The 27,900-nt window shown below is 39.4% G+C and overlaps 2 protein-coding genes across 2 annotated transcripts in view; both read left to right on the top strand.

The window, feature by feature from the left end:
* Positions 1–27,900, top strand: part of LOC135705187 (uncharacterized) — a 351,007-nt gene that overhangs the window by 188,916 nt on the left and 134,191 nt on the right. The window lies entirely within an intron of this gene.
* LOC135705214 (uncharacterized) lies at positions 8–26,018 on the top strand. The gene is made up of 9 exons (XM_065226823.1): positions 8–551; positions 609–678; positions 738–1,282; positions 1,343–1,678; positions 8,741–8,887; positions 24,480–24,674; positions 24,740–24,925; positions 24,992–25,615; positions 25,678–26,018. Exons 1-9 carry the CDS (start codon positions 8–10, stop codon positions 26,016–26,018), a joined length of 2,988 nt encoding a protein of 995 aa, XP_065082895.1.

Here is a 27,900-nt window from a genome sequence, read left to right as displayed (position 1 = left end):
GGTGAAAATGTTCCTACCTTGGAGTGTCACGCTATCGCTGCTTCCGATCGTCGTGTATCTCGCGTTCCGTTGGAAAAACCGTCGCTTCTACCGAATATCCTCCGAACTACCGGGACCCGTCGACTACCCGCTAATTGGATGTGGCCATCTTTTTATCGGAAAATCCAACGAAGAACAGTTCGCCATCATCAATGATATCACCAAAACGTACCCGTCGCCTTGTCGAGCTTGGCTCGGCCCGAAGCTGTTTGTGTTCATCGACAATCCGGAGGACATGCAAGTGATACTGAATTCACCGAATTGTTTGGAAAAGGCTGACGTGTACAGGTTTTTCCGTTGCGAGAAGGGACTATTTTCGTCTCCGGCTGGCCTATGGAAGGTTCATCGGAAGCTGCTTGCACCGTGTTTCAGCCCAGCCATTTTGGCCAGCTTTGTGTCGATTTTCAATGTGAAGAGTGAAATTTTAGTGCAGCGCTTGCGGAAGAATGTGGACCAGGAGGTATTCAATTTGTACGGGGATATTTCAAGGTGCACGTTGGACATGATATGTGGTAATGGTTTTGAAATAGTTTTTAGTTCATGGGATGTTATATAAGTTTTATTGATAGCAACAACATTGGGAACGAATATGGACCTGCAGAGCAATGAAGGGACCGAGTTCATAAAAGCTATTGAAGAGTACGGCGCTAGGTGCTTCCATCTCATACGGTAATTAACGTCTGTTTTCAACCTTTCAGTGCTTGCGAGTTGATCAACAGCCGCATCCACAAAATTTGGCTACATCCAGAATGGATTTATCAGAAGACGAAATTCTATAGAGAGGAGAAAGAGTGCTACGAAAAAGCATACAAGATGTCGCATAAAATTCTCGAACTGAAACAAGGAACGCGTGGTAAATCGAAAAAAGCCACAACTAGCGATGATCTGGACCTCAAGAAACCACAGATCTACATCGATCAGATCCTGCGGCTGGCGGAAGAAACAGACGTATTCGACGACAGAGCCATTCGGGACGAATTGGATACCATCATTGTCGGTGGAAACGAAACTTCGGCGTTGACTCTGTCTCACGTGATGCTGATGTTGGCAATCCACGAGGAGATTCAACAGAAAGTGTACAACGAAATTGTGAACGTGCTCGGAGGTCGAGATCCATCGATTCCGGTTCATAATGATCATCTTTCTCAGCTAAACTACACGGAAATGGTGATGAAGGAGACAATGAGATTGTTCCCCGTTGGACCAGTAGTAGCCCGGACTTGTACGGCACCGACTAGGATCTGTATTTGAACTTAAGGTTTAACTTATTTTACAGATCAATAAGTAATTCATTCACTTCCAGCGAAAACCACCATCCCGGAGGGTACTACCGTTGTCCTGGGAGTTTTCAACACACACCGTAACGCCAAGTACTGGGGACCCGATGTGGACAGCTTTAATCCGGATAATTTCTTCCCGGAGCGGGTGGCGGAGCGACATCCGTATTCGTTTCTTCCGTTTAGTGGTGGGCCACGAAACTGCATCGGCTACAAGTACGGGCTGATGTCGATGAAGATTATGCTGTGTCACTTGTTGCGTGCCTATCGGTTCCGATCGCCACTGAAAATGGACCAGCTGCAGTTGAAAATGAGCATCACATTGAAAATTGCCAACAAACACATGGTGCAGATCGTGAGAAGGGAAGAATAAAGATTGCGTTTATGAACGGGTGATTTCATTCGAATGATTAATTCAATACGATTTATACAGGATTGCTTGCAATTTATGAGCTATCTATCTTTGGGATTGGTTGGAATGTCGAAAAAGAGTATTTATAATGGGTTTGGCCGAATGTCATTTGATCGTTCGTATCTGTTGAAGTGCAATTATCTCGTACTTTTGATTTGTTTACTGAATCCAAGCATGATTCCCTTGGTGGTGTTGTGTTCATAACTCAGGTACCAATTTTGGTTTTATCATGGAGGTTTATATTGCTTATAATGGACTTGTAGATCATAATAAAATCTGAAATGCTGCTTGGTTGAAGCAGGTAGACAATATACGTCCATAAGGAAGGAAAGCCTAAAACTTCTCATAAACAGTCGACGTGATTTTTTTTTTTTGGCATTCCCTCAGGATTATTAGACACAAATATCTATTAACTCTTAACAGAATTACGTTGGAATTCTAGTCATAGGCCCTTGCACTTATTCTAGGAATTTGATAAGAACTTGACCAATCCCGAGAAATTAACTCGAAAATGGAGATGGCCCCGGCGTAGTGGTTAGCATGCATGCCTCTCACTCCAAAGTCACGAGTTCAAATCTCATCCCCGGACAAGTCAATGTCACTGTTAAAGCTACTATATATCTGGGTACTGCGGACTCACTGAATGTGCTTGTCACTTGGGAGGCAGTGCAAACTGTCAAACGGGAGCCAAACATTCAGAAGCAACAAATGCAGTTACTGTTCTTAAAGTCTGGAATGCGCAAAAATTGGTCGACAAAAAAATCGCTTCTTTCAGTCAAAATTCATATCACAAAAATCTTCTTATTTTTCTTTTGGTAGTTCAATTCATATATTTAAACGAAAAATGTTCGTTTATTCTTTTGGTTTGCCAAATCCGAACTGACGTGCCTTCCGCTTAACCCATCTTTTAAATTTTTCACAGTGGTTTTATTATTTTTATTTATTATTTTCCATGGATTTATTAGTTTTTTTAGATTACGTTTGACCAAGGCCCAATACCGTTCGATAGGGTGGAGTTCTGGGCTGTTGGGAGGGTTGTGGTCTTTGGGTATCACAACCACGTTGTTCGCATCGTACCGCTCGATTGCCTTTTCCCATAGTGGTAGCTCGCCAAGTCCGGCCAGAACAGCACAGGTCTATTATGTTGCTTTAGGAATGGTAGCAGCCGCTTTTCCAGGCACTCCTGGACGTAGATCTCTTGATTGATGGTTCCCGTAGTAATGAAAATGCCGCTTTTTAGACCACACGTGCATATGGCCTGCCAGGCGAAATATTTTTTCGGGAACTTCGATAGTTTGATGGTTTTGAAAATTTCAACCACCTTCCCTTTTGCTGATGCGGTATAAAACTCCTGTCCCGGAAGCTGCTTGAAATCCGCCTTCACATAAGTTTCGTCGTCAATGACGACACAGTCGAACTTTGTGAGCAGATTCGTATACAGCTTTCGGGACCGCTGCTTTGCCGACGTGTTGGTGGCGAACCAAGATTACAAGGTTCGCCACCTTCACTTTCTTAAACGTCGACAATCCGGCTCGTTTCTTGGCCCGCTGCACAGTAATATGGGAGACATTGAGCTTGCCAGCAACGTCCCGGATGGAGAGGTTAGGATTCCGCTTATATTTCACCGCCACCTTCTTCGTCGTCGCTGCCACGTCCGGATTACGATTTTCACCGCTTCCAGGCTTCCTGGCGGTCGACAGACGCCACATCCAGCAATTTTACCAACATGGCGTGTGAGTACGTCGGTTTCTCTTGCTGCGCGAGCAAAATTTTGACGCACTGCTCCTCTTGCTTGGACGTCATTTTTAAAACTGGAGAGCATACGGTGAAAACTCATCATAGCAACCATTGTATATGCACTCAACTTCCAAATGCAGCATTTCAGGATTTTTTTAGCATGTTTAACAGAAATACACCAATTTGAAGTTGACCAATTTTTGCGAGTTCCAGACTTTATACATCGTCAAGTACTGTTATCTCATAATAATGATCCATACTTTTCCTAACACACTGTTAATTTCAATCTCAAAGACAAAAACCAGCAGGCTCAGTGATGAAATTATAAAAACCAGCATAGTTTGTATTACTCAGCTGAGTGTTCAATTGCTGTAAAATCTACTTTGGCGAAACATGTATGTAAATAAACATTGATAGAGTCATGGGAGCTCGAGCACTCCTGGTTCAGAGCTTTTGGCGGGAATGAACTGAAAAAGAGCAAAACACTTTTAAACTCGAGAAAAAATTTAAGCAGTTTTCCATTACCTTGCAAAATGAAATCGATTGACTCCTCAGTATATCACAGAGAACAGACATTGAGGCTCGAACAAAATTTCTCTAAAAACTTGTGTAAAGATTCCTATTCGACTTAAGCGCCACTAACGGCGACTTCCCCACTTAAAAAACCTCTTTGACAACATGATGGCATTGGCGTTGCAAAACTTACACTAGACACTAAGTGCCCCAAGTAACATTTAAAGTTTTATCGAGGTTTTAAATCATGGTCTCCAGAACCCTTATAAAACCAAAATTGTTACTTGGGGTTGGTAGCGCCAAGTGGCAATTTTAAACAGATAATTTATCGATACTAGCGCCAAATTCACCGAAAGTGCAAAATTTATAGCGGAAATCAGGAGATGCTTGCGCTACGTAACGGCGACGTTTCTACTTAACTTTACACAAGTTTCTGAACGAGCTTGGACGTCTGTTCTCTGTGGTATATATAAAAGCCATTGCAATTATACCAAGAATTCGATTTAAAATTTTGTGCGATTCTCAATTTAATTCTCTTGAGAATTATTCCGACAAATTATTCCAAATCAAAGAGACTTTACCATTTCCAAGGCCCAGATTAAAGATTTTATTTTCAATTCTGGGATTGTGTAAATCTTTAAAAATCTGACGATGACCCCACAGGAACTGAGACGAGAGTTTCGGGAGAATCCAAGTGGGATTTTAATGATAATTCCAAGGGAGTTTTGACCACAATTTAAAAAACTAAAAGTTGAAAAGAATTGCTAACGAATTCTGATCGGAATTCCAAATGTATAATAATAACCTCAAATGACTTTTAATGCGAATTCCAAGAACAATCTGATAAGCATTTCATGGGAATCTGAATGTGAGGATCACATACATGAAGACCAGCCCATTTTTCCCTGTTTCAAGATCATCCTTGGTGAAGCGACCAAGTATTGTCTCTACACTGAAACGACATTTACGAACCAAACTGGGGGTTCGAAAATTAACCCGTATAAACGAAAACCATAATAGAAGTATAATTTTAGAAGATTAACGATTTTAACTGAATGGCATCCAGAATCATCAAAAAAATGATAAACCTACCATGCCATAGATAGTTTTTAGGATTCAATGTATACTAAATTAAAAAAAAAAACTATCATATGGGGAAAGGGTGGTTAGGTATATTTGCCATTCAAAAACGACGGCTTTTAGGAACAATTCTTCGGAAAAATAATAACAAAAATGAATAGATAAAAATATAATATTTACATGCAAAATGACATGCCTTATCATTTACAAACAATTGCACGATAAAATAAAACGGATCGTAGTATTATACCGGTTATCAGTTGTTGTATCATAAACAATTCAACTACAATTTTGAGTATTTTAATTAATTGGAATCTGCTTATATCTACTTTCTTACCACTAAACAACTGACACACTTATCGCGGAAATAGATAACCGTGGTACGATCAAGATCAAACTTTTGATTTGGATGCTTCTTCGGAAGATCTGACCAATACCATTCTTTGGCTTCAGCCAGCGGTCGATAGCTATTCGTGATAAGCTTGTGGACGTCCTGTTCTGTCCTAAAACCTAAACTGTTATTTGATTATGTATCTTTAAAATACACAAATGCAAAACGTTTTACCCATTTAACACAACTGAATCATCTATAGTTTTTCCAAATTCCTCGCAGGGTTCAGTCTCGTCCTCATCGGTGCACTTTTGCACTTTTTCGCCCGTGGAAGATAAGACTTTCTCAAGGTCTGTTCGAGACATTCGCTTCATCTTCGGTGATGGATGGCTGAGAATGGCTAAGTTGAAACGCACCGAGTGTCAATTGTTTACACCACGATTTAGATACTGAACACTGGAACGGGTTCGATATAGATATGCACGACAACTAGATCACATATCACAGCTCGGATGAAATCAATCTCACGCACTTTTTGTTTGAATCAAACTCGTGGTCCGTTTTGCGATATACTTAGCGGCCCTCTGATTCAAATGTCGTGTGCCTTTGTCGTCCGCAGTCATAGTCTCGGTTCAGCTTAGGAGCGTGTCCAGTTTCTGGTCTCGGAACTGTGCTGTAAACAACTGAGAGAAGCGTGTAATGTTGCATGCAGTAGCGATCTGCTGCCTCTGTTTGACTATTATCCTATGTGCCATTTTTTTCCTCTGTTCGGGACCTAACACTACTGCGACAAGTAAATTGATCTATTGTAGTATATCCCGTGTCCTTAGTTTAGTGCATGTCGTATTACTCCATCACTTTTGAGAAATGATGAAGTATTCGATTTGTTTACAGTTGCCACTCTTGCATTTATCGCAAGGATCCGACTCTAATTGAAAGGTCCCGCTATTTAAACCCTTCGGAGTGTTGAAACACCCTCCAAAGGCGCGCCCCTTTGTCAATCAAAATTGGATTCCTTAGCAACAAAATTAAAGTATGACACCGATAATGACCATGCATCAGAACCCTAGTCTTAACCACTTCAAACTAGGGAACAACGAATAGAAGATTAGGAATCACATAGATGAAGACAACTAACTCATTTTTTCCTTCTTTCAAGATCATCCTCGGTAGACAAAGCCGAGTCTTGTCACTATCAACAAGGCATAAAAAGTAACAAGGATTAAGATGTGTTCCTTGGATTACTGAAAAATCCTGTTCCCCTAGTCAGGAACTAGGGAACAACGAATAGAAGATTAGGAATCACATAGATGAAGACAACTAACTCATTTTTTTCCTTGTTTAAAGATCATCCTCGGTAGACAAAGCCGAGTCTTGTCACTATCAACAAGGCATAAAAAGTAACAAGGACTAAGATGTGTTCCTTGGATTACTGAAAAATCCTATTCCTCTAGTTTGAAGTACTCAGGACTAGGAATCGGTGGTAGATCTTACATCCCGTAACGTACCACGAAAAGGTGATCTACCCACATTACGGGGCCCATGTGCCATACCTTTCAGTGAAGCTTTCTGAAATTAATTGTAAAGCATAGTTTTAGGCATTTATTTATTGTAAAAACTTACATAAAATTGAGAAATGGAGATCTAAATAAAACCAAATTAACCTTCGCCTAACCCCAGCCATAAGGTTCTGCACGACCTCAGAATCGACAGTTTTTTGCATATTAATCCATGCTTTTTTCATTTCTTCTACATTCTTCACCACTTTAGGTCATTTTAGAAGGTGCTCCTTCACAATGGCCCTGTATTTTTCTATTGGGCGCAGTTCCGGAGTGTTTGGGAGGTTCAGATCTTTCGGCACGAAATCGACATCATTCGCCTTATACCACTCTAGCACGTCCTTCGTATAGTAGCATGATGCCAAATCCGGCCAGAAGATCGTCGGACCGTCGTGAGCCTTCAGGAGAGGGAGAAGCCGCCTTTGGAGACACTCTTGTATCTGTCCATTCATGGTTTTTGCGGTAACGAAAGGTGTACTCCGCTTTCCGCAAGTATAAATCGCTTGCTAAATTAAGAATTTCTTGGCGAAATTCGAAATCTTCTGTATTCGGAGGTTCTTGGGAACATCACACTTATCTTTGGCAGCCACAAACAGGTTTCCTGGAATCTGGTTGAAGTCCGTCTTCACATATGTCTCGTCATCCATTACGCAGCAGTGTGGTTTCGTTAACTGCTGGTCGTACAACTTCTGGGCACGGCTTTTTGTGACCGTATTCTGTTTCTCGCCACGGTTTGGGGACTTCTAAACCTTGAACGTACTTAGTCCAACTCGAGTTTTGGTATTTCTCATTGACCTGACGGCTTTTTTTTTCAGATCTTCGCTTCCAATCAACAGTTAGACGTTCTTCAAACCGTTTTATAATACCAGACACCGTGGAATTCGCGACTTCCAACTGTTCTTTCGTCGCCATTTTGAAAACTTTTACGCATCCGATGAAATCAACTCACACAATTAATTTTACCAAACGGATCCAAAGTTAGAGCAATTTGAGTGTGATTGATTTTAAACGATACACCCTTCAGACGAAATACGCGTATTTGTCAAGGATAAGCAAATAAGGTAGTGGAATTAAATGGATGTTACTAATCCTTCTTTCTCTCTTTATACAGGTATTCCACTAAGACGCCCACATTCATCAGGATTCACGTACTTTACAACCTTTTCTTGGAACATACACATTATAATTACAAGATCTACTGATTTCTAATTCCGAAAAACATTGATTTATAGCAAGCCTGGACGAGAGCGGCCTTCTCAACGGATAACTTCTTATTATGAAATCATCAAGTAGAAAAGCAATATATCCATCAAACTACACGTGCCCAAAGGATAGTGCTTTAAATTACCGCTGGAAACTGTTACGCGTGTGTCTATCAATGCTAAATTGGTACACATCTAATTAACCGAATAAACTAAAAATTACAAGGCACTACACCAGTCAAATGATCCCTTATCATCTCTGTATGATCACCCACGTTGACGCGTGCCAGCAGTTGTGAGAGAATCGAATCGTTGCTCCCCAACATGCGATCGTCGCTCGTCACATAGTGCGCCAAAATAAAGCATGCATACTGCAAGTGTATAAAACCATTTGCATCCGAGCCGCCCGACTGCAATGTTCGAAAAACGGTCATCGTCGTCGTCGTCACCAGTGGCATTGCTACATAGCTTTCGTGCAAGTTTTGTTCCGAGTTGTGCACAATTTGAGTGAGACGGGAAGTGCGCGCGTTCGTTCGTTCGTTCGTTCTGAAAAGAGTAAATCAACCGAATAATGTGGAATATTGTGGTAGTATTTTTGGTCTCTACGCTGATCGCCTCCTTGGCGTATTACCGATGGAAGCACAGGAAGTTCATAGCAACGCTGGCCAAAATGAATGGACCATGGTCAATGCCTTTGCTGGGACATATTCATCTGCTGAAGGATTTCACCACCGAAGGTGCTTGGTTTTATTTCTGTTGTTTGGAGGGTTATGAGAAGAACTTTTGAAGAACTGTGATGTTTTGAATCAATACTCAAAAGTGAAGTGTGCAAATAGGTTTAGTCCATGGAAAACTTACATGTTTGCCAAAGTGATATGATTGATTGGGCAAATAATTTAGCAATCATACACAAAAAACCGTTGAAAACAAGAGGAATGGAAAGACCGGATCTTTGTTAATAGTGGTCAAAAACCTCTAAGTTGTATGAAGCTGAAGAAACGTAAACGTGTTCAAGTGTCCATGGGCTATGGAATGTTCTTAACAAAGTGTGTCGATTGAGGTTCACGCAGAGGGAGGTTATATAACCATTCAAATACTGTCCACGTGGTTTGTAGACAACCCCAAACTAGTACTACAGAAAAACCAGCGGGGATCAGGAGGTTTTGATCCGCCATATAAAACTGACCCACTAGACTGATGCAAAAAAATTTACTTCACAGTACTCAAACGGTTCCAAATTGGGCCCTGATTAGCCTCCCAAAATTTGAAGTCATGTAGTGAGAAGTTTACTTGGCACAAACCATTTGAAGTTTATATGGGAATTACTATGGAGAAACCATAATTTCGGTTCATATCTATCTCAAAATTCACCAGTTTACTCTACTTTAAAACATGATAGCTGAGCTTATGAAAATATTCTCAGCTACAACTTTGTTAATGACCACTTTTCGATCAAATGTAAGGAACAAAAATTAATAACAAAAATTATTAATGATTCAAGTCACTTATGTCTTATGATTATGCTCAATCAACTGTTCAGCAGGCAACATTGTTGTTTATGGCGCGTAGAAGAGGACAAAAATCATGGCTACTATGTTACACTGCAGAATACAGTGTTGCCCACAATACAGTTTCTTAATCTTGCCATAAGATTATCAATCTCTTAAACAATTAATAACTATTAAATTTGACGTTTCGCTGAAAAACGTTTTTCTGTAAAGTTGTAGCTGATACAAATTCCCATAATAATAGCAAAAGAATTTGTTAACAGTACGCTATGTAAAACGCTATAAGACAATGAACAAAAAGTTTTGTTTTCCCATAGTAATTTCCATATAAACTTCAAATGGTTTGTGCCAAGTCAGTTTCTTATCAAATTAGTTTAAACTTTCGGAGGCTAATCAGGGCTCAATTTGAAACCGTTTGAACACTGTGGAGCGAAAATTTCAAATTTTACATCAATCTGCTGACCCACCCTAATGTGCATAAACGAATAATATGATTATTTAAATAAAATGTATTATTTGACACGAATCTCATTCTCAATCTAAACTAAAATCAGCTCAATTAGTTGAAGGACTGTCGTGAAATAGTGGAGGGTAGACTGCACCCGTTCCCGGTTCGAAAATACCCGTATTGTAGAGTATTTGAATCCGAGCGCCCCTATTTTGGACTCCAAAATGGCATCGGATATTGATTTTCGGCCCCTTCACGTCATCCCGTTCCGAAAATACCCACAGTTTAGGTATTCGACAACGATGGCCGCCACTTTGAGTTTCAAAATTTCGGCAGATTTTGATTTTCGGCCTCTACACCAGTTCCCAGTTCCGAAAATACCCATATTGTACGTTAAATGTCAGTTTTTCTAAAACCAAGGGCTATTGTATTACAAAATGGCATCGGGCATAGATTTCAAGCCTCAACCAAATATTTTAGGTATACCGGAAGATCACATACATACTAGTGCTACGTATGTGTTGTTTACCATCTGAAGAGCTTGGGTCAAAAACTATCCGAAAACAGGTGCCCCGTAACGCGGGTAGATCACCTTTTCGCGGTACGTTACGAGATGTAAGATCTAAAACCGATTCCTAGTACTGACTACTTTAAACTAGGGGAACAGGATTTTTTAGTAATCAAAGAAACACATCTTAGTCCTTAAAACTTTGTATGCCTCGTTGATAGTGACAAGACTCGGCCTTGTCCACCGAGGATGATCTTGAAACAAGTATCAAAGGAGTTAGTTAGTCTTCATCTATGTGATTCCTGATCTTCTATTCGTTGTTCCCTAGGTTGAAGTGGTTAAGACTAGGGTTCTGATTATCGGAGTAATTCCTTTTTTTCTCCTTGATTTGTTTTCCACCGATCTTGTTTTCCGTGCTGAGCACCAATGCTACCGAGGCCAGGGAGGCAAGCTCCCACACCTGGACCCTACCTATCGACTCATCAACTCACGAACATCCCAGCGGCGCAGACTGGGACTGAACCCAGGCCTGCTGGGGTGAGAGGTAATTACGCTTACCACTACACCACCGGCGCCACTGTGGTGTCATTCCTTAATTTTTTTGCTGAGGAATCCAAATTTGACTGACAAAGGGGCGCTCCTGTGGAGGGTGTTTCAACACTCCGAAGGGTATAAATAGCGGGACCTTTCAATTAGAATCAATTCCTTGCGATCAAGACAAGAATGACAACTGTTTTAAAACCAAATACTTTATCATTTCTCAACAGTGATGGAGTAATAAGACATGCACTAAACAAAGGACACGGGACATGCTACAATAGATCAAATTTTTGGTCACAGTGGTTTATGTCCCAAACAGGAAAAAAAATGCCCAAAATATACTTTTAACTGTCCAAAGAATCTTCCTGTCGATTGCCTAGGAACACACCACACTATTCCTTAAGTATTCTATATAAATTTGGTTGAAATCCTCTTTGAAAAATTTCTTGTAAATTTTTAATCATTTCAATAAGTTTCTTTTCCTTGGAAGGTGTCCAAAATTTCACAGACATTCTCCTTAGAAGCCTCTTGGAATCTTCCTCGTGATTCGCAAGAAAATTTCCTCTGAATTAGAATTCATCTTAGAATAGTGTGAGTACTTATATCGATAGAAGATAAATAGAGATTTTGAAGATTTTCTGCAAAAATATTAAACGCGATGCACGTTGTTGCGATAAATGAAAGTATATTTTTCATAGATTGATTTGCTAACATGGTTAGAGATTTAGATGTGTCGCACTCCCTCACACTATTCTCAGAATATGTAAGATCACAATTCTCTTGAAATTTATGTCAGAATTATTATAAAGTTTTTGAAATCATTGCCGTCAATTTCTATTCAATATGATGCATATAAATGGAGTGCTCGTAGTCGTAGTTGTGTATGATGTGTTTGTTGTAATTCGAAGAGTTTGATGACCCTGGAGGGATCGTTTCCGCTTATTAAACAGAAAATCAGTGGATAAAACCCAAGCTCTATCACATCAATCGTTGCGCCGTAGCCGGTCGTCAATAGGTCGTAGTCGGCCTGCGTCGCTACATTCAGCATAAGTTAACCAAAATGAACCCTGCTGCAAACCCTACCCCATGTATCCAGAATCGGCTTCCTTCAAAGCGAGTATCACGTAATCACATTCCTTTCCACTTCTTAGTTGACCTGCATTCGGGCACGGCCGGTGCTGGTACTGCTTAGTATCGGGTCATCAGTTTTTACACATTCCTTGCAAAGCCTTTGAATTTATTTCAGAATTAGTTTTTACTCCTTGGAATTCCAAAACAATACCTATTTAAATTCCAACGAGTTCTCTTCGGAATAAACTTGGAATTTCAGAGTTGGAAGAAATGCTATACTAATATCAAAATGAAGCTTTAGAGCAGGTCTACCCAACCCTGATTTTTTAAATGGCTGTATCTTTGATCGATTAACATGTTCCAAGATGCATTTTTTATATTTCTCATTCATTCTTGCTGATATGCAGAGACAAGATCCGGCCCGCTGGCCGCACGTTGGGCACCGCTGCTTTAGAGCGATAATAGTTGAGTAAAGAAGAGTTGCATTATAAAACAAAATCGCCAGGGAATGTTTTCGGCAACGTGGGGCTTTAGGTAGTTGTAATCGTCGCTAGAACGCTAGAATGCGCACTCTTTTGCCTCTGGATTTGAAGAAATGTCTCAAATCCTCTAACCCATCAAGCGAGCTAGGCAAAGGAGTGCACATTGGATTAGTATTGTCGCATTAATACACAGGTAGCAATTTGATGCTTAACAAGTGTTGTTCAATCGATTTTAATTCAGCATTAGTTTGAGTAATTGTTGTACATAGACCACGTTAACCTTTTTTCAGCTTTTAAACATCTAAATCTGGTGATTTTAATCAGCCAAAAGCTTAACAGTTATATAAATTATAAGCTTTTCAAGGCATTATATAACAGTCTTTTCCAACCCTTGTTCAGCCTATAAGTTTTATTTTTGAAAAAATTATTGAAGACCGCTTTATATCATATATATTTTTGTGGGACTGCAACAAGGTGCTGACTAACTAATTGGATTTACATATTTATATTGTTATTATAAGTCTAAAAATTACCTTTGCATTTCGGGATTCAACCCGGCAGTCGCTGATTCACAGGCATCAATCATAGCTACTGACCACTTAAGCATATGTGTGGCAAAAGGTATGATTGTTATAATAATAAGTTAAGGAACTTGAAACACGTCAAATATAAGTTAAATATCAGAAAGCGAAAGAAGCAATGTAGAATTGTAAACAACAACTGGTGACAGTAAAACATTCCTCTCATTTTAAAGTGTAGTCAACACAATAAGGACACAACTGCGCGATTTATTTCGATCGTCATGTGGAAGCTGTTTTAGTGCCATAATTGAGTTATCTTTTTGGAATCCTGTCTGTAAATTCAGTGAAATATAGCAGTCAAAACACAGAAATACAAATGTTAATGCTTCCGACGTCGTCGCAGCTCACTTCTACCTGGAGCTATTCCTAAAAAGCTCCTCTACCTTGTCTCTACTGCTGCCACTGCTTGAGATTAGAAAGGTAGGCAGTGAATTTAGAAGAACTAAAATGCCGGAAATGCAACGAGTGACACTGACTACATTCAAAAAATCAGGCTATCAAAATATTTGAAGTGCATTACTGATATGTGGAGTAATGTTAAGCTAAAATAAGGCTTGTTCAATCTTGAGATCAGCAAACTTATTGAGGATGAATTCTGGGGATACAATTGGCTTTACGCACTACTAATCAACTATATATTCAGCCTGCTGTTAATCAGCTTTGTACACCTTAAATCAACCAATAATAAACTTCTGTTCTTACTGATCAGCTTGAATTTTTACTTGAAGTCTATCCCTAAATTCCAATTTCTGTTCAATGTTCATACTGCCGTACTCTAATGGACCTATCAATCTATCATCTTCAGAACTTGATCTAGGTAATAAATGTTCGAACTAAAGTTCCATGTTGATATTAGTTTTTATCCCAACTCTATAATCGAAAACTTCACGTGTGAAATAACAAACACGCGGTTTGCATTTCTTTTTTATTCTCCTGTAAGTTCATCCAAGTGCACGGCAGATGTCAACCCAGACAATCAGAAGTCGTATAACAATGTACAGACAGTATCGTAAATTGCTACAATTTAAATCAACATCCCGTATAAGAATGACATTCATCGTATTATGTTTATGTTAATTCGTATAGAATGCAAATTTCCGGCTTATATGCGATGAATAATTCTTCCATCGTGCTTTATCTCAAACTAAACCAGATTGCATTGTAAGACTTTTCAAATTGAATTTGCTGTTGTAGATTAAGTCATATATGATGCTGAAGCAACTCATTTTAAAATAAATGAAAATTTACGCATATATGGCCTCCACTTTCGAACATATGGACCTTTTTTACTGGATTATATACGATTTTTGACGTAGGATTACGTCTTTCGGCAACATATTGGTGGTGCAATTTCAAAAAACCAAAATCGACCACTATACAAAAAGTGGTTAGGTTTTGACCACTTATAACTCAGTCAATATCGGATGGATATTAATTCTAAACAAGCCAATCGATTGGAAGGTCATCTACGAGTCTGCTAAAGTGAACACATTATCAATTTTAAAAAGGTCACTATTGAAATTTGCACGAATGTGCAACTGTTACTATAATAATGAAAATTATCGACTGCGAAAAAATATTTTCAATCGAGTGAGAAGAAATATTTTTCTTAAAAAATACACACGAAACAAATTAGGGGAAATGACGGCTTCGGCATGACAGACTATTTTCGGCAACACAAATTGAAACACTATTTTCACTGGATTTTCTTACGAAAACACTTCGCTGAATGCATGCAAACGATTTTTTATGCTTTCAGCTTCACTTTGACTATATTTTTACCACTGAGAAAAAGCAATCTAGCAAGGTTTTCTTGAAAGGGGGAGAGGTAGCTCATCGATTCTTCCGGTTCGCCTCCTAGCATCGTGCTATAAAGTACCAGGTGATAACCAGGGTAGTTGATCGATAGCTCGATGACGTCATTTCTTTAACGATGGGACGTTGTCGAGTTGTTGAATAGCAACTATCGTGGTAACTCACCGATTACCTGTCGATCTGCCAAATTTGGAAAGACATCTGCATTGAATTGTCTCATATAATAATATTCCGCCCACTATATCACAAGAAATTGCGAGTAGCTGAGTGGAATGGAGATAAGTTAAGCATTGGGTACAGGACCAAGTCTCCCCTGGGTGGTGCCAAAAGATGAGCGCAATAGAATCATCAAGTTGCCATAAGGCACGGAATGAGACTATTGCATGGCTGGGTAGTCAAAGTCTTCCATTCGTTAGTCATTTCAGGTGGATTAGAACAGGTTTAGGTGGGCGTTGGCCAGATTTGGATTTTTCAGATGTAATCCTGGATAGGACCCTGTCATTGAACGTCGCGTAGAACTTAATGAAGGCCTAAGTACTTTTTCGTAGTTTTTAGTTTTCAGATTTGAAAGATCGTCGGTTAAAGTGGCCTGCTTACTGAGCAGAAAAACGCGGTCCCAGGTCCTTACATATCAAAGAGATTTATGGTAAAATCGCTTGTGTATCGTGTATTTTGCGAAACTCGTTGTTGTCGTTGGTTCCGGGTTTGAATGGATACACAAATTTGAGCAACGGTATTATGTGATATGAGGGGCTCGGTGGCCTTAGAGCAACCGTTTTTGCTTACTGAGCAGAACATCATGAGTCTAATCTCAGGCCCATCCACATTCAAGATTCGTCAATCGTTTTATTTGTTAATATGACTGCATGGTAATAACAGCAACTCGGTGATTAAAAAGGTGCTCGTCTGCCTAGTGGCAAACGTTTTTGCTTACTGAGCAGAAGACCGTGGGTTTAGTCCCAAGCTCCTTCGCGTTATATGATCGTTAGGACATCAATTCAGCTTATCGTTTACCAAAACGAACCCTGCTGCAAACCCAACCCTCTTATCCAACATCCCAGTGATTCCTCGTGGAAGTGCAGAGGTGTTCTCGGCTTCCATCAAAGCGAGTGTCATGTCAACACAATCCTTCCCATTCCTTTCTTGACCTGTGTTCGGGCGCGGCCGGCGCTGGTATTGCCTAATTTAAGATCACCAGTTTTTACACATTGAGGATGATTGCTAGTCCCAAGCATCGTCTATTGGTTCGCTGTGTAATTACAGCTGATCTGGCAGTAACAGCGTAGCAACGGTGGGCGGTCAATCAAGCTCTAGCAAAGTTTTCTTGAAATGCAACACACGCACTACAAATTGTAGCTGATTTCGAGTTGCCGATAATAGAACAGCAGATTTACATGCAGTTAAAATGGAACGGCTGCCGAAGAAAAACTGGTTGCCGCTCTCACTAGAGAAGATTGGAGCTTTGTAAAAGCGTTTCAAAACAGTTTTTGACAATTCTTTCGACTGAAATTGTTAGAGCAGCTGGCAGCAAAAGATTGTAAACAAACCAATACTGCATATGTGTGCGTTCCTTAGAGAAAAAGGCTATAGAAAGAAGGTCGCTGCTTAGGTTGTATATTATACTTATAATGACTTCACAGTGTAGATTATACCATTGATTGAAGGGGCCATTTTTTGCGTTATTTGTTCTGTGTAAATTTTCTGAGAATAATTTTTGTGTTCTTAGATGCCGACAGGGTGTGTAGAAGTTTAATTGTGAAAGTATTTCTGATGATTCTATGCGATGTGAAATAATGTCATTGATGAAGAAAAGCATTGCAAATTCGCTGCGTTCTTTGAGTGTTTGTAAGCTGATGAGCATACAGCGTGCTTCATATGATGGAAGAGGAAATGCTGTCCAATTCAATTTGCGAAGGGCATATAAAAGGAATTGTTTTTGGACGGATTCTATGCGTTCCTCGTGTATGGCAATGTACGGATTCCATACTAGGTTACAGTATTCCAGAATAGGTCTTACGTATGTGAAGTTAAGATTTTTAGAGTTGGGATAAAATGCTATACTTATATCAACATGAAGCTTTAGTGCATTAATTTATTAGCTAGAGAAGGTTCCGAAGAGGATAGATTGATAGTTCTGGTAGAGTACGGCAGTGTGTGTGTGTGTGTCAGCGGCGCCGGTGGTGTTGTGGTAAGCGTGATTACCTCTCACCCCAGCAGGCCTGGGTTCAATCCCAGTCGGCGCCGTCGGGATGTTCTGAGGCATAACATCTCTGATCACGCGTTCCTTCGGAAGGGAAGTAAAGCCGGTGGTCCCCGGTTCATGGGTTGATGGGTCGATAGGTAGGGTCCAGGTGTGGGAGCTGCCTCCCTGGCGTCGGTAGCATTGGTGCTCAGCACGGAAAACAAGATCGACGGAAAAGTTAACGATTTGTATAGTTAGGTAGGGGTGCAACACATCTAAATCTCAATTTTAGATGGTCTGAATATCTCACGCTAGCAAATCAATCTACGAAAAATCTTTTTTCATCTCTTGCGCCTATATCCATCTACTTGCATCGCTCTCCAACTTATTGCAGGAAATCTTCAAAATCTTCATTAATCTTTTTTTATCTACTAAGTGTGCACGTATCTCACAACAGCAAAGCGAAGTTTTTCCTGCAGCTTTAGTGTGATAATTTAGGTAGTAATAAAAGTCGCTAGAACTATTCCACAGCCGCAGACAGTACGTTTATGAACAAATCAAACGTTCACTGTTTTACCTGTGGATTTGAGTACATACATCAAATCCCCCCATCTATCAATGTACAGTGTGTTGCAAAATTGAGCGTACACCCTTGTGGATTTTTTTCCGTACATTGTGAATAGATATATTTTTTTTAATCTTTGCTGGTGATTAAATAGGTGTTTATTGATTTATCGCTTTAGTTTTTGACTTTATTGGAAGAACCTGTATGAAGTTAGATTTATTTTAGTAACACTCCTCGATTTTCAACTTTTTACCTAGTGGACGAATTTGAGTAAAATTAGTGGAATTTGAATGATCTTTATTATTACTAAAATGAGCAAAATTTAAAAAAAGTTTAATTCATCATATTTCAAGATATTAGTGTTTTTTAAGGAAAAGGTGTTTTTCTCAAATAACTCTTAATAAACACACCCAATTAGGCCCAAAACTGTACCATACCTTACCTTACCAATCAGACTAAGGCCTTGTTGTCCTCTGCTGTCCGAAGAAGTCGTCTCCACTCTACTCGATCTGCTACTTGGTCGAACCACCTTGCCCGCTGCGCGCCTCTTCTTCATGTTCCGGTTGGGTCGCTTTCTAGGACAATTTTCACTGGGTCGTCGTGCGGCATTCTTACGACGTGCCCAGCCCACGGTAGTCGCCCAATTTTTGCAATGTGGACGATGGATGGTTCTCCCAGCAGCTGGTGCTGGTTCATCCGCCTCCTCCACGTTCCGTCATCCATCTGCACTCCACCGTAGATGGTACGCAACACCTTCCTTTCGAAAACACCAAGGGCGCGTTGGTCCTCCACGAGCATAGTTCAGGTCTCGTGGCCGTAGAGGACCACCGGTCTAATCAGCGTCTTGTAGACAGTCAACTTCGTGTCTCGGCGAATTTTATTCGACCGGAGCGTCCTCCGGAGTCCAAAGTAGGCACGATTCCCTTCCATAATGCGTCTTTGAATTTCTCTCTTCAAATGTAATGTATGATGATTCAGCAGCCATAAACGCAGAAACGTATCTCTTTAAATTGTGCTTTTAAAGCTGATTTTTTTCAAATTTTAAGGACATCTGTACGCTCAATTTTAAGATACACTGTATGAGCAAGCTAATGGAGTGTGCGTTTGATTAGTATTGCCGCATTCACTCAGTTCAACTTCTGTTCCATTTTCACTCTGCCGTACTCTCTTTCAGTACTTTCTTTAGTTAATAAATTATCGCACTAATGCTTCATGTTGATATAAGTTTCTCACAACTCTATTTTTAAGACTTGAAAAATCTCTTTCTGGGCAAAAGTTTTTAAAAAGCTGACGAAAATTTATGTTCTATGATTTTCATAAATTTTAGAGAGACTATCTTAAAAAGTTCACAGAAGTTAGCATATTCATGAGCTTATTAATAAAAAAATATTCAAAAAATATTTATGAGGATCATTTTTTGCTATTGCAGTTTTAAGCAATTTTTTGGATTTTGTTTCCCAAAATCACTTTAATTAATTCAACGTGTGTTGTTATTTGTTCCTATATTTCATCTTAGACGTTATTTCGATTGAAAGCGACGTTTTCGAGCTTTGATTTGTTGAAAAATATCGAATACGCCATAAATAAATTTAAATATTTGCAATCTTCAAAATAGCCGAATTTTAACTCAAATGTAAAAGATTGGCCATAAAAAACAATTATGAAAATTTTCATACAAATTGGAGAAGTTCGAGTCTGGAATAATTTTTTTTTTTTGCCTTCAGACTATTTGGGGAATTCAATATTTATTTGCTATTTTTGTTTTAAAATTTAGAAATCATAAGATGTTAGGATGATAGTTTTTACTTCAAAGTACCAAAAAGTGATTGTAAACAATGTGATTAATACATAAAACCAGACAATTTCTCTTTGAGAGAATCACAATCAGCGTCTTTTCATCATTTTTACTCTACCAGTCACTCGATCATAAAATCGCTCATGTGACTCTTTGAATGTGAAATTGGCTGGTATAATGTTTCAAACATATGCTTCACAACCTCTCCTAGCTACTAACTTGAACAGCGAATCCAAACACATAAAGCAACCAATGATACAGACAAAACGGTTTCTACGACGGACAAACTTGCTTTGTAAAAAATCTTGATCGGAGTGGTAGAAGGATAATGATATATTGCTTGCCTGTTTTGTTGCAATATACACGGATGAGGACATACCGTGGGTGAGCCAGTAGTGGAGGTACTAAGCCATTTTATTAATTAAACAATAAATATACGATGTACACACAATTATTATACGTCAATCTGTAGCTTTCAACCTCTATTTTGATAGAAAGAATATTACACTGCAATAAAATTGCATACAATTTTAAAAAAACTCATCCTCCATTAATAGGAACACTGTTCCAGTAGTTGTGGTAGTTGCTTACTTTGGTTCCTATAATAGTGGAATGCGTTGGTTTCTTATCGGTTCCCATACGATCTGGTAAGACAAGAGGTGGTGGGGTACTAGTAGCTGTGCATACTCGATTGAGCTCCAGCATTTGTTCTGTCGCAGTGGATGCAGATATAGAACAGATTTGGGTAGTTATAGATGCAGGAGCTAGACATATTTACGTAGGGTCCGCTTACATTCCTCCTGATCTGGCAGGCAACGTGAACATTATTAGTAAGTTCGTTGAATCAGCTGATAGAGTTCTAAACTCGGCCCAAGAGCTGGATTTTCAAATGGTATTTGGAGATTTTAATCAACCTTCACTTGTATGGTACCCAACCCTGGATAGATTTGCCCTTACGGATCCCCACGAATCTTCGTTTCCACAATCCAGTATTGCTCTACTTGACGGAATGACAGTACTTTGTTTAAAGCAGTTGATTTCGATCAAAAATGTAGGAAACAAAACCTTAGACCTTTTGTTCGTTAACGCAGACACCAGACCATTATGTGACGTCTCTGAGCCCCCTGAACCACTAACAAGCGTGGATCAATTACATCCGCCATTCCAAGTTCTACTGCAGTGTTCTCCGCCCACCAGGTTTGAAAAGCTAAACGACGACAGAGAGTTCAACTTCAGTAAAACTGACTTTGCCGCTCTGAATCTGGCTCTCTCTTCCATCGACTAGTCCCGACTGTATGAGTCTGTTGACGTTAATGGAGCAGTTGATGTGTTCACCATCACCTTGCACCAGTTGTTCCGTAAACGTGTCCCTCCACCACGTTCTCGCCCATCACCGCTATGGTCAAATAGCCATTTCCGACTACTCAAACGTGAGAGAGCAGCAGCACTGAGGAAATACTCGAGGGACAAGAACCCCTTCTCCAAGAGAAATTTCTGTGTTGCTAGTAACAGATACAAAAAGTATAATCGCTTTTTGTATGCTAGACATGTTCGTCGGCTTCAATCAGATCTCAAAGAAAACCCGAAAAGATTCTGGACGTTTGTTAACAACAAAAGAAAGGAAAATGGCCTTCCAACGAACATGTTCCTGGGAGACGAATCCTCTGACTCTATTGATGGTATATGTAACCTGTTCGCTGAAAACTTTGCAAGCGTATTTGACGAACTTATGGTGGACGAAGATCAAATAAAAATTGCTCTTTCGGATGTTCCAGCGAATGCTCTCAACTTCCGCGTAGGTGACATCGCAGATACGGATGTGCTCACAGCTCTGAGGAAAATGAAGCCTTCGATGTCAGCTGGACCAGATGGAATTCCTGCTACCGTTCTGAAAAAATGTGCTGAGAATGTCTGTGGGCCCTTCAGATTTATCTGCTATAAATCACTTTCAGACTCTGTATTTCCCGATAAATGGAAGGATTCGATAATGTTCCCGACGTTCAAAAAAGGAGACAAAAGAGATATCGCAAATTACCGTGGAGTAACATCATTGTGTGCTGGGTCGAAGCTGTTGGAGATACTGGTGTACAACATGCTAATTCGTGCTGCTAAGATGTACATATCCCCGGATCAACATGTTTTTTTTTCCAGGGAGATTCACTGCCACTAACTTGATTCAGTTCACATCTAGCTGCCTTCTAAGTATGCACGATGGTCATCAAATGGATTCCATTTATACGGACTTAAAAGCCGCATTCGATCGTGTCAATCACCGAATCCTGCTCGCAAAACTCGAACGCTTAGGAGTTGAAACTCGGTTTGTCAAATGGATGGAATCTTACCTTGTGAACCGTCGTCTTTGCGTGAAACTTGGCACTTTTGAGTCGCACACTTTCAGCAACAGCTCAGGAGTTCCACAAGGAAGCAATCTTGGACCACTGTTATTTTCCCTGTTTTTCAACGATGTCTGCTCTCTCCTACCAGACGGGTGTAAAATCTTGTATGCAGATGATCTAAAATTGTACTTGATAATACGATCTATAGAAGACTGCCAGAAGCTTCAACAGTATATTGATCTCTTCTAAGGCTGGTGTGACAGGAATCATCTCGTTATAAGTGTGAAAAAATGTGCCGTGATATCTTTCACCCGCAAGAAATCTCCAATCTGCTGGCCATACACGATTCGTGGAGAAGCATTGGAAAGAGTCACAAGCATCAGGGATCTTGGAGTGGAGCTTGATTGCAAAATGACGTTTCGGGATCATTACTCCAACATCATCGCTAGGGCTAACAGAAATCTGGGATTCATCTTCCGCATTTCGAAAGAGTTTCGCGACCCGTACTGCTTACGATCACTGTACTACTCCCTTGTACGTTCCGGACTAGAATCTGCTTCTGTCGTGTGGAGTCCTCACCACGAGGTCTGGATAAAAAGGATAGAAGCAGTTCAATCACGATTCGTAAGATACGCGCTCCGGTTCCTGCCTTGGAATAACCCAAACGATTTACCACCGTACGAGAGTCGCTGTCGCCTGCTAGGAATGACAACTCTGGAAAGCAGGCGAAGCCAACAGAAAGCAGTATTTGTTGCGAAGCTGCTGTTAGGAGAAATTGACGCTCCCTACATACTCTCTCGAATAAACCTTGGTATTACGCCCAGACAACTCCGTCAACGGCAGATCTTGAGGCTTAACTTTCAGAGGACCGATTATGCTCAGAATGAACCTATTAGGGCAATGTGTGTTGAATTCAACCAAGTTTTTTATCTATTTGATTTCAATGTTAGTATTAATGTTTTCATTCAACGACTTCGATCAATGCTATAGTGTTAAGGGTGCCTAGTGTAAGTTAATTCATGTAGACCGTGGTTTGTCCGATGAATAATAATAATAATAATAATAATTATAGGAACACTACCGCAACTATAGGTGCAATGAAGTGAAAATCTTAAGGTCTAATTTTAAGTTTGAAATATGTAAATATGCTTTATTTTAGGACAGCTACCAACAAAAAATAATCCTATCCGGGTCCTCCTCACTATTCCGACACAACCTTCATACCGCAACTATAGGTACATCACTATTACTGGAACACCTACCCTAGCTTGATCTGAATCGAGAAAGAAACATAACAACAAAATTCCCATTAACACCCCGCTTGCCAACAATTTGCTCGTTTTCTTCTGAGCACGGGCCTTTTCTGTCATGAAAAAAATGAAGAAGCGTTATCATTCGGTTCGTTGATTGCTTGTTATTTTGTCATTTGGAGATATTTTTGATTCCTTGGACTTGAACAAAATATAATCGTAACATCTAATGATTTCATAATTCCGAAATACATTTTATTGCGAAACGAGAAGGCATGGACAATCATTTACATTCATTTCGAGCATTAATTTGCCTCAGAATTCCGTAGCATGATGTATTACACTTTTCTAGATTTTGAAATAAGCTACATTTTTTTTTTATTCAAATCCTTATGCATGACGAACTACCATTGTTTTTCAGTAAAGTTAAATTACATTCATTAAAAACAATAACAAATTCTCGTTCTACAGTGACCCGCAACGAAAAAAATTCTCCAGAATTACTATCAAAATATTTACTTAACTCTAACTATAATTATCATAAAATTATTGAAGATGTCTTAATTAATTTATTCAAAAACTCACTTGTAACGTTTTAAAATATATATATATATAAGACAAAAAAAATAATCACTTCGTTAATCCACAAAAATCAACGCAATATCGATTTACGACCTTTAGTACCCGGTATTTCCGCCATGAGCGTCGAGCCCTTCTGAAGACTTTTTGGCATGCTTTTCATCAAATTCTGCAGATGCAGGTGGGTCAATACTGCTCCAAGCTCGAGACAAGGCTGAAAAGTACGGGTCCTTGTTGGTAACACCAGTCTTATCAACCTTATTATCCAGAATTGCCCATAGAATTTCAAAAGGCTTCAAATCTGGACTCTGGGCAGGCCACTCCAATGATTTGATCCACTTAGATTTGAATAAAGCATTCACATTCACTGAAAAACAATGGTGGGTTCTATTTGCTCTGGGTCATCATACATAAGAGATACAGATTTGAGTTGCCCACATGCTAATTGTAGCTAATTTCAAACCCTACAAAACTCAAAACTTTAAACATAATTTCACGGAATTCTGTTGACGAAAAAAATAGGAGGCAAAGAATGCACAAAATAATTTCCTGGAAACGAGCATTTTAAACCGTCGAACCGAGAATTTCTCGTATAAATTAAATAGCTATCCTCTCCGCTACTCATACTTAGTGAAGCTAAAATAACTAAACCTAACATTTTCCTTTCAGAAAAAATCTTCAAAAACCTTTACAAGTACAGCAACATGTATGCATCACCCGTGGCAGTCCAGCTCGGTCCCCTAGTGCATGTGTTCACATACAAACCGGAGCATATCCAGATGGTGCTCAACTCGCAGCACTGTCTGGACAAACCCAAACAGTATGAATTTCTCCGGGTCAGTAGAGCCATATTCTCCGCACCAGGTATCTACTATCATATCAACTGAGTTAAATTCAAGAGACCGATGTTCATAACTAGTCCATTTCAGCCGAACTTTGGAAGGACCAGAGAAAAATGTTTAACCCATCGTTTGGACCGGGTATTCTCAGCAGTTTTGTGTCGATTTTTAACGAGAAGAGTGCCATCCTTACTGACATGCTGAGTCTACACGTTGGTAAAGCACAGCAGAACATCAGTCACGAGATCATCCTGTGTGCCCTCGATACAATTTGCTGTTAGTCACAGATTTTATTCAATATGTTTCACCAGTTTAATTATCATTTCCTTATCGCACTTGCAGGTACTGCATTCGGAATCGATTTAGACCTGCAGAGATCACCACTTGGAGCAGAATATTTAGATCACCAGGAAACGTACATACAATACGTTACGCAACGGGTATTTGCAGCACAATATTATCCTAATTTTATCTATCGTATGACGAAAGTATACCAAAAGGAAATTGAAGCATTCGAAGGGATGCAAGTTTTGTCTAGAAAAGTGGCCCAAGTGCTCAAAATCGAGGAGGATTTGACCAAGGAACTTCCCCAGCCAAAGAAGCAAGAGGAAACAGGAACAAAGAGAGCACAGATGTTTGTGGACAAACTATTGGAAGCGGTTCAAGAAGGAGCAATAATCAAACGGGCGGATATTATACAGCACATGCTCACAATATTCTTTGCTGGTAATGATACAACGGCCACCACATTGAACAACCTGCTGTTGATGTTGGCAATGTATCCCGATGTTCAGGAACGAGTCTACCAGGAAGTAATGGCAGTTTGTCCGGAGAAGGACCAGCCGGTGACGATAGGGGACGCTTCCAAGCTTACATACACTGAAATGGTGTGCAAGGAAACGATGAGACTATTTCCCGTCGGCCCTCTCATTGGCCGAATGGCGAGAAGAGATGTGAAATTGGACGGTATTCTCGGCTAATCAAATATCGAATATGCAACTTCATTTGACAATCCTTCTTCATTTTAGAAACTTTTACGATTCCCGCTGGCACAACAGTAGTCAGTTGCATCTACAAGGTGCACAGGGATCCAGAAATATGGGGACCGGAAGCGGACAGTTTCAACCCGGATAACTTCCTGCCAGACCTCGTAGCAAAGAGGCACCCCTATTCATATTTGCCGTTCAGCGGCGGGCCACGGAACTGTATAGGAGTGCGATATGCGTGGCTTTCCATGAAAATTATGATTGCCCACGTTCTGCGAAGGTACCGACTGAGGACATCACATACATTAGATACACTGAACGTCAAATATTCCATAATACTGAAGATCGCGGACGGCTGCCCGGTCACTCTGGAGGAAAGATGATTACGTTATTTGATATTATTTTCGGATTGATCTTTTATTGTTAATTTGTAGTTCCTAAAACAGTATTACGCTCAAAGATTGGAAGGATATTCTAATAAAATTAATTAATTTAACTTTCAGTGGATTCAACGCAATTTTGAATCGTCATGAGTTTTTTTTTTCAACGTCATACTCTCTTTAAAGTAAGCCTGCTTAACCTTTCTAAACTTGCATTTTTAAATGGTTGTATCCAGTGTTGGAAAAGTTCGCGATATTTCACGAAGTTCACCAAGGGAAAAGTTCGCGAGTCATAGGGAACTTCGATGAACTTTTCCATCACTGGTTGTATCTATGTTCGATGAACATGTTTCAAACTATTTTTTTTATTTCTCATTCGTTCTGGCCTAAAATTCATAACGATGAATAAAATTAGACAAGAATGATATCATTGCTGAGATCCAGAGACCAGCGCTGCTTTAAAGCTATATAATCACTAAGCTGGGACAACTTTAAACGGTCCTAAATTGGTTACAAAAATCCAAATATTGTTAAAATTTCACCAAATTAGATTGAAAACACTATACAAAATAACTTTGTCGAAGACTGCAAATCGATTTGATCTTTGTACAAAAAGTTGCTAATCTTTCACTTTGAACCAAGAGTTACACACGTACCTACAATCTCATATTGCTGAAGGTATGCGCTATACAATAGGTCTTAATTCATATAATAATAACTTACTGTTTTCCACGCAGTTGTTCTGTGTTCCCAATCTATTTCCAAGATTTGGAGAAATTTGAGCAATATTTGAATTTTTGGCACGTTTCGTTTAAATTTTAAATCCAGATCAACCAAGTTTGTTAAAATTTGGCTCCCTTCTAGGAGTCCTCAATACACATTGGAAGAGCAGTGGTGAACAGACGGTTGTGATTCACCATACAAATTTTACCCACCCTAACAATCACACTCCAAAGAATTTTATTTAACTAATTGAAAAAATTAACAAAACGCCAAGACTTGAACAAGGGGACATCAATTAAATATACCACTCAAAACAAATATCCTTATGCTTTGTTCCAACTACAGAGCAACAACATGTTAAAATAAATAACAACATGAATAAAGTCATCAAGGTAGCCTTCTAACATGTTATAACACTATATCCAGAACAAGGCATTAAACAGCCTTTAATAAACCCATATATCCTGGGTTAAATCATCAAATTGCAATTTATACCACATCTAAAATTCATTTCCATCCTTCTTAAACAACAAATTAACATTTCTCGAAGGAAAGGAAGAATTTCAGAAGGGAAAATCTGTCATACAGTGGTGGAAGTTTTAAAGCATGTTTCAAGAAAAAAAATCAGGCATCATCAAATAGGAAGCGTTTATTAATTATGTCACGTAAATTCAGCTCAAAATTAATCTTCCCCCCTCCCCCTCTATCACATGTTAACACAGTTTCTCGACCACCTCCTTGGAAATTATATAACGTTATCATTCCCTTAGTTCCCCACTTATTTCGAAGTTTGTTCGGCACTGAATTTTGACCTTTAATATCTCCCAAAGCGCAAAAAATCGCAACCTGACATTTTCAGCAAAAATTAAGCAATACTCGATAAACAAAATATCAAAATTTGAGAGAGGTATATTTTGGTGTTTTTGAAATTTCATAATTTTAGTGGAGCATGTATTTTTTTCTATAACTTTTTTTCATGCAAAAAACAGTAGGCTGTGGAGGTTTGACTTCTTGAGAAGAGTTGTTTATTTTATCAAGATAAACAACTTTGCCTTTGTCGTTAAGTTTTCAAAACGCCATTTTAATGCATTAAAAAAAGTTATAGAAAAAAATACATGCTCCACTAAAATGATGAAATCTCAAAAACACCAAAATATACCTC

Source organism: Ochlerotatus camptorhynchus, unplaced genomic scaffold (genome assembly GCF_037179485.1).
Source record: "Ochlerotatus camptorhynchus isolate MF236.1 unplaced genomic scaffold, CSIRO-AGI_Acam_v1.1 ptg000261l, whole genome shotgun sequence".
Lineage (NCBI taxonomy): Eukaryota > Metazoa > Arthropoda > Insecta > Diptera > Culicidae > Ochlerotatus > Ochlerotatus camptorhynchus.
This window is presented reverse-complemented; position numbering and strand designations above follow the sequence as displayed.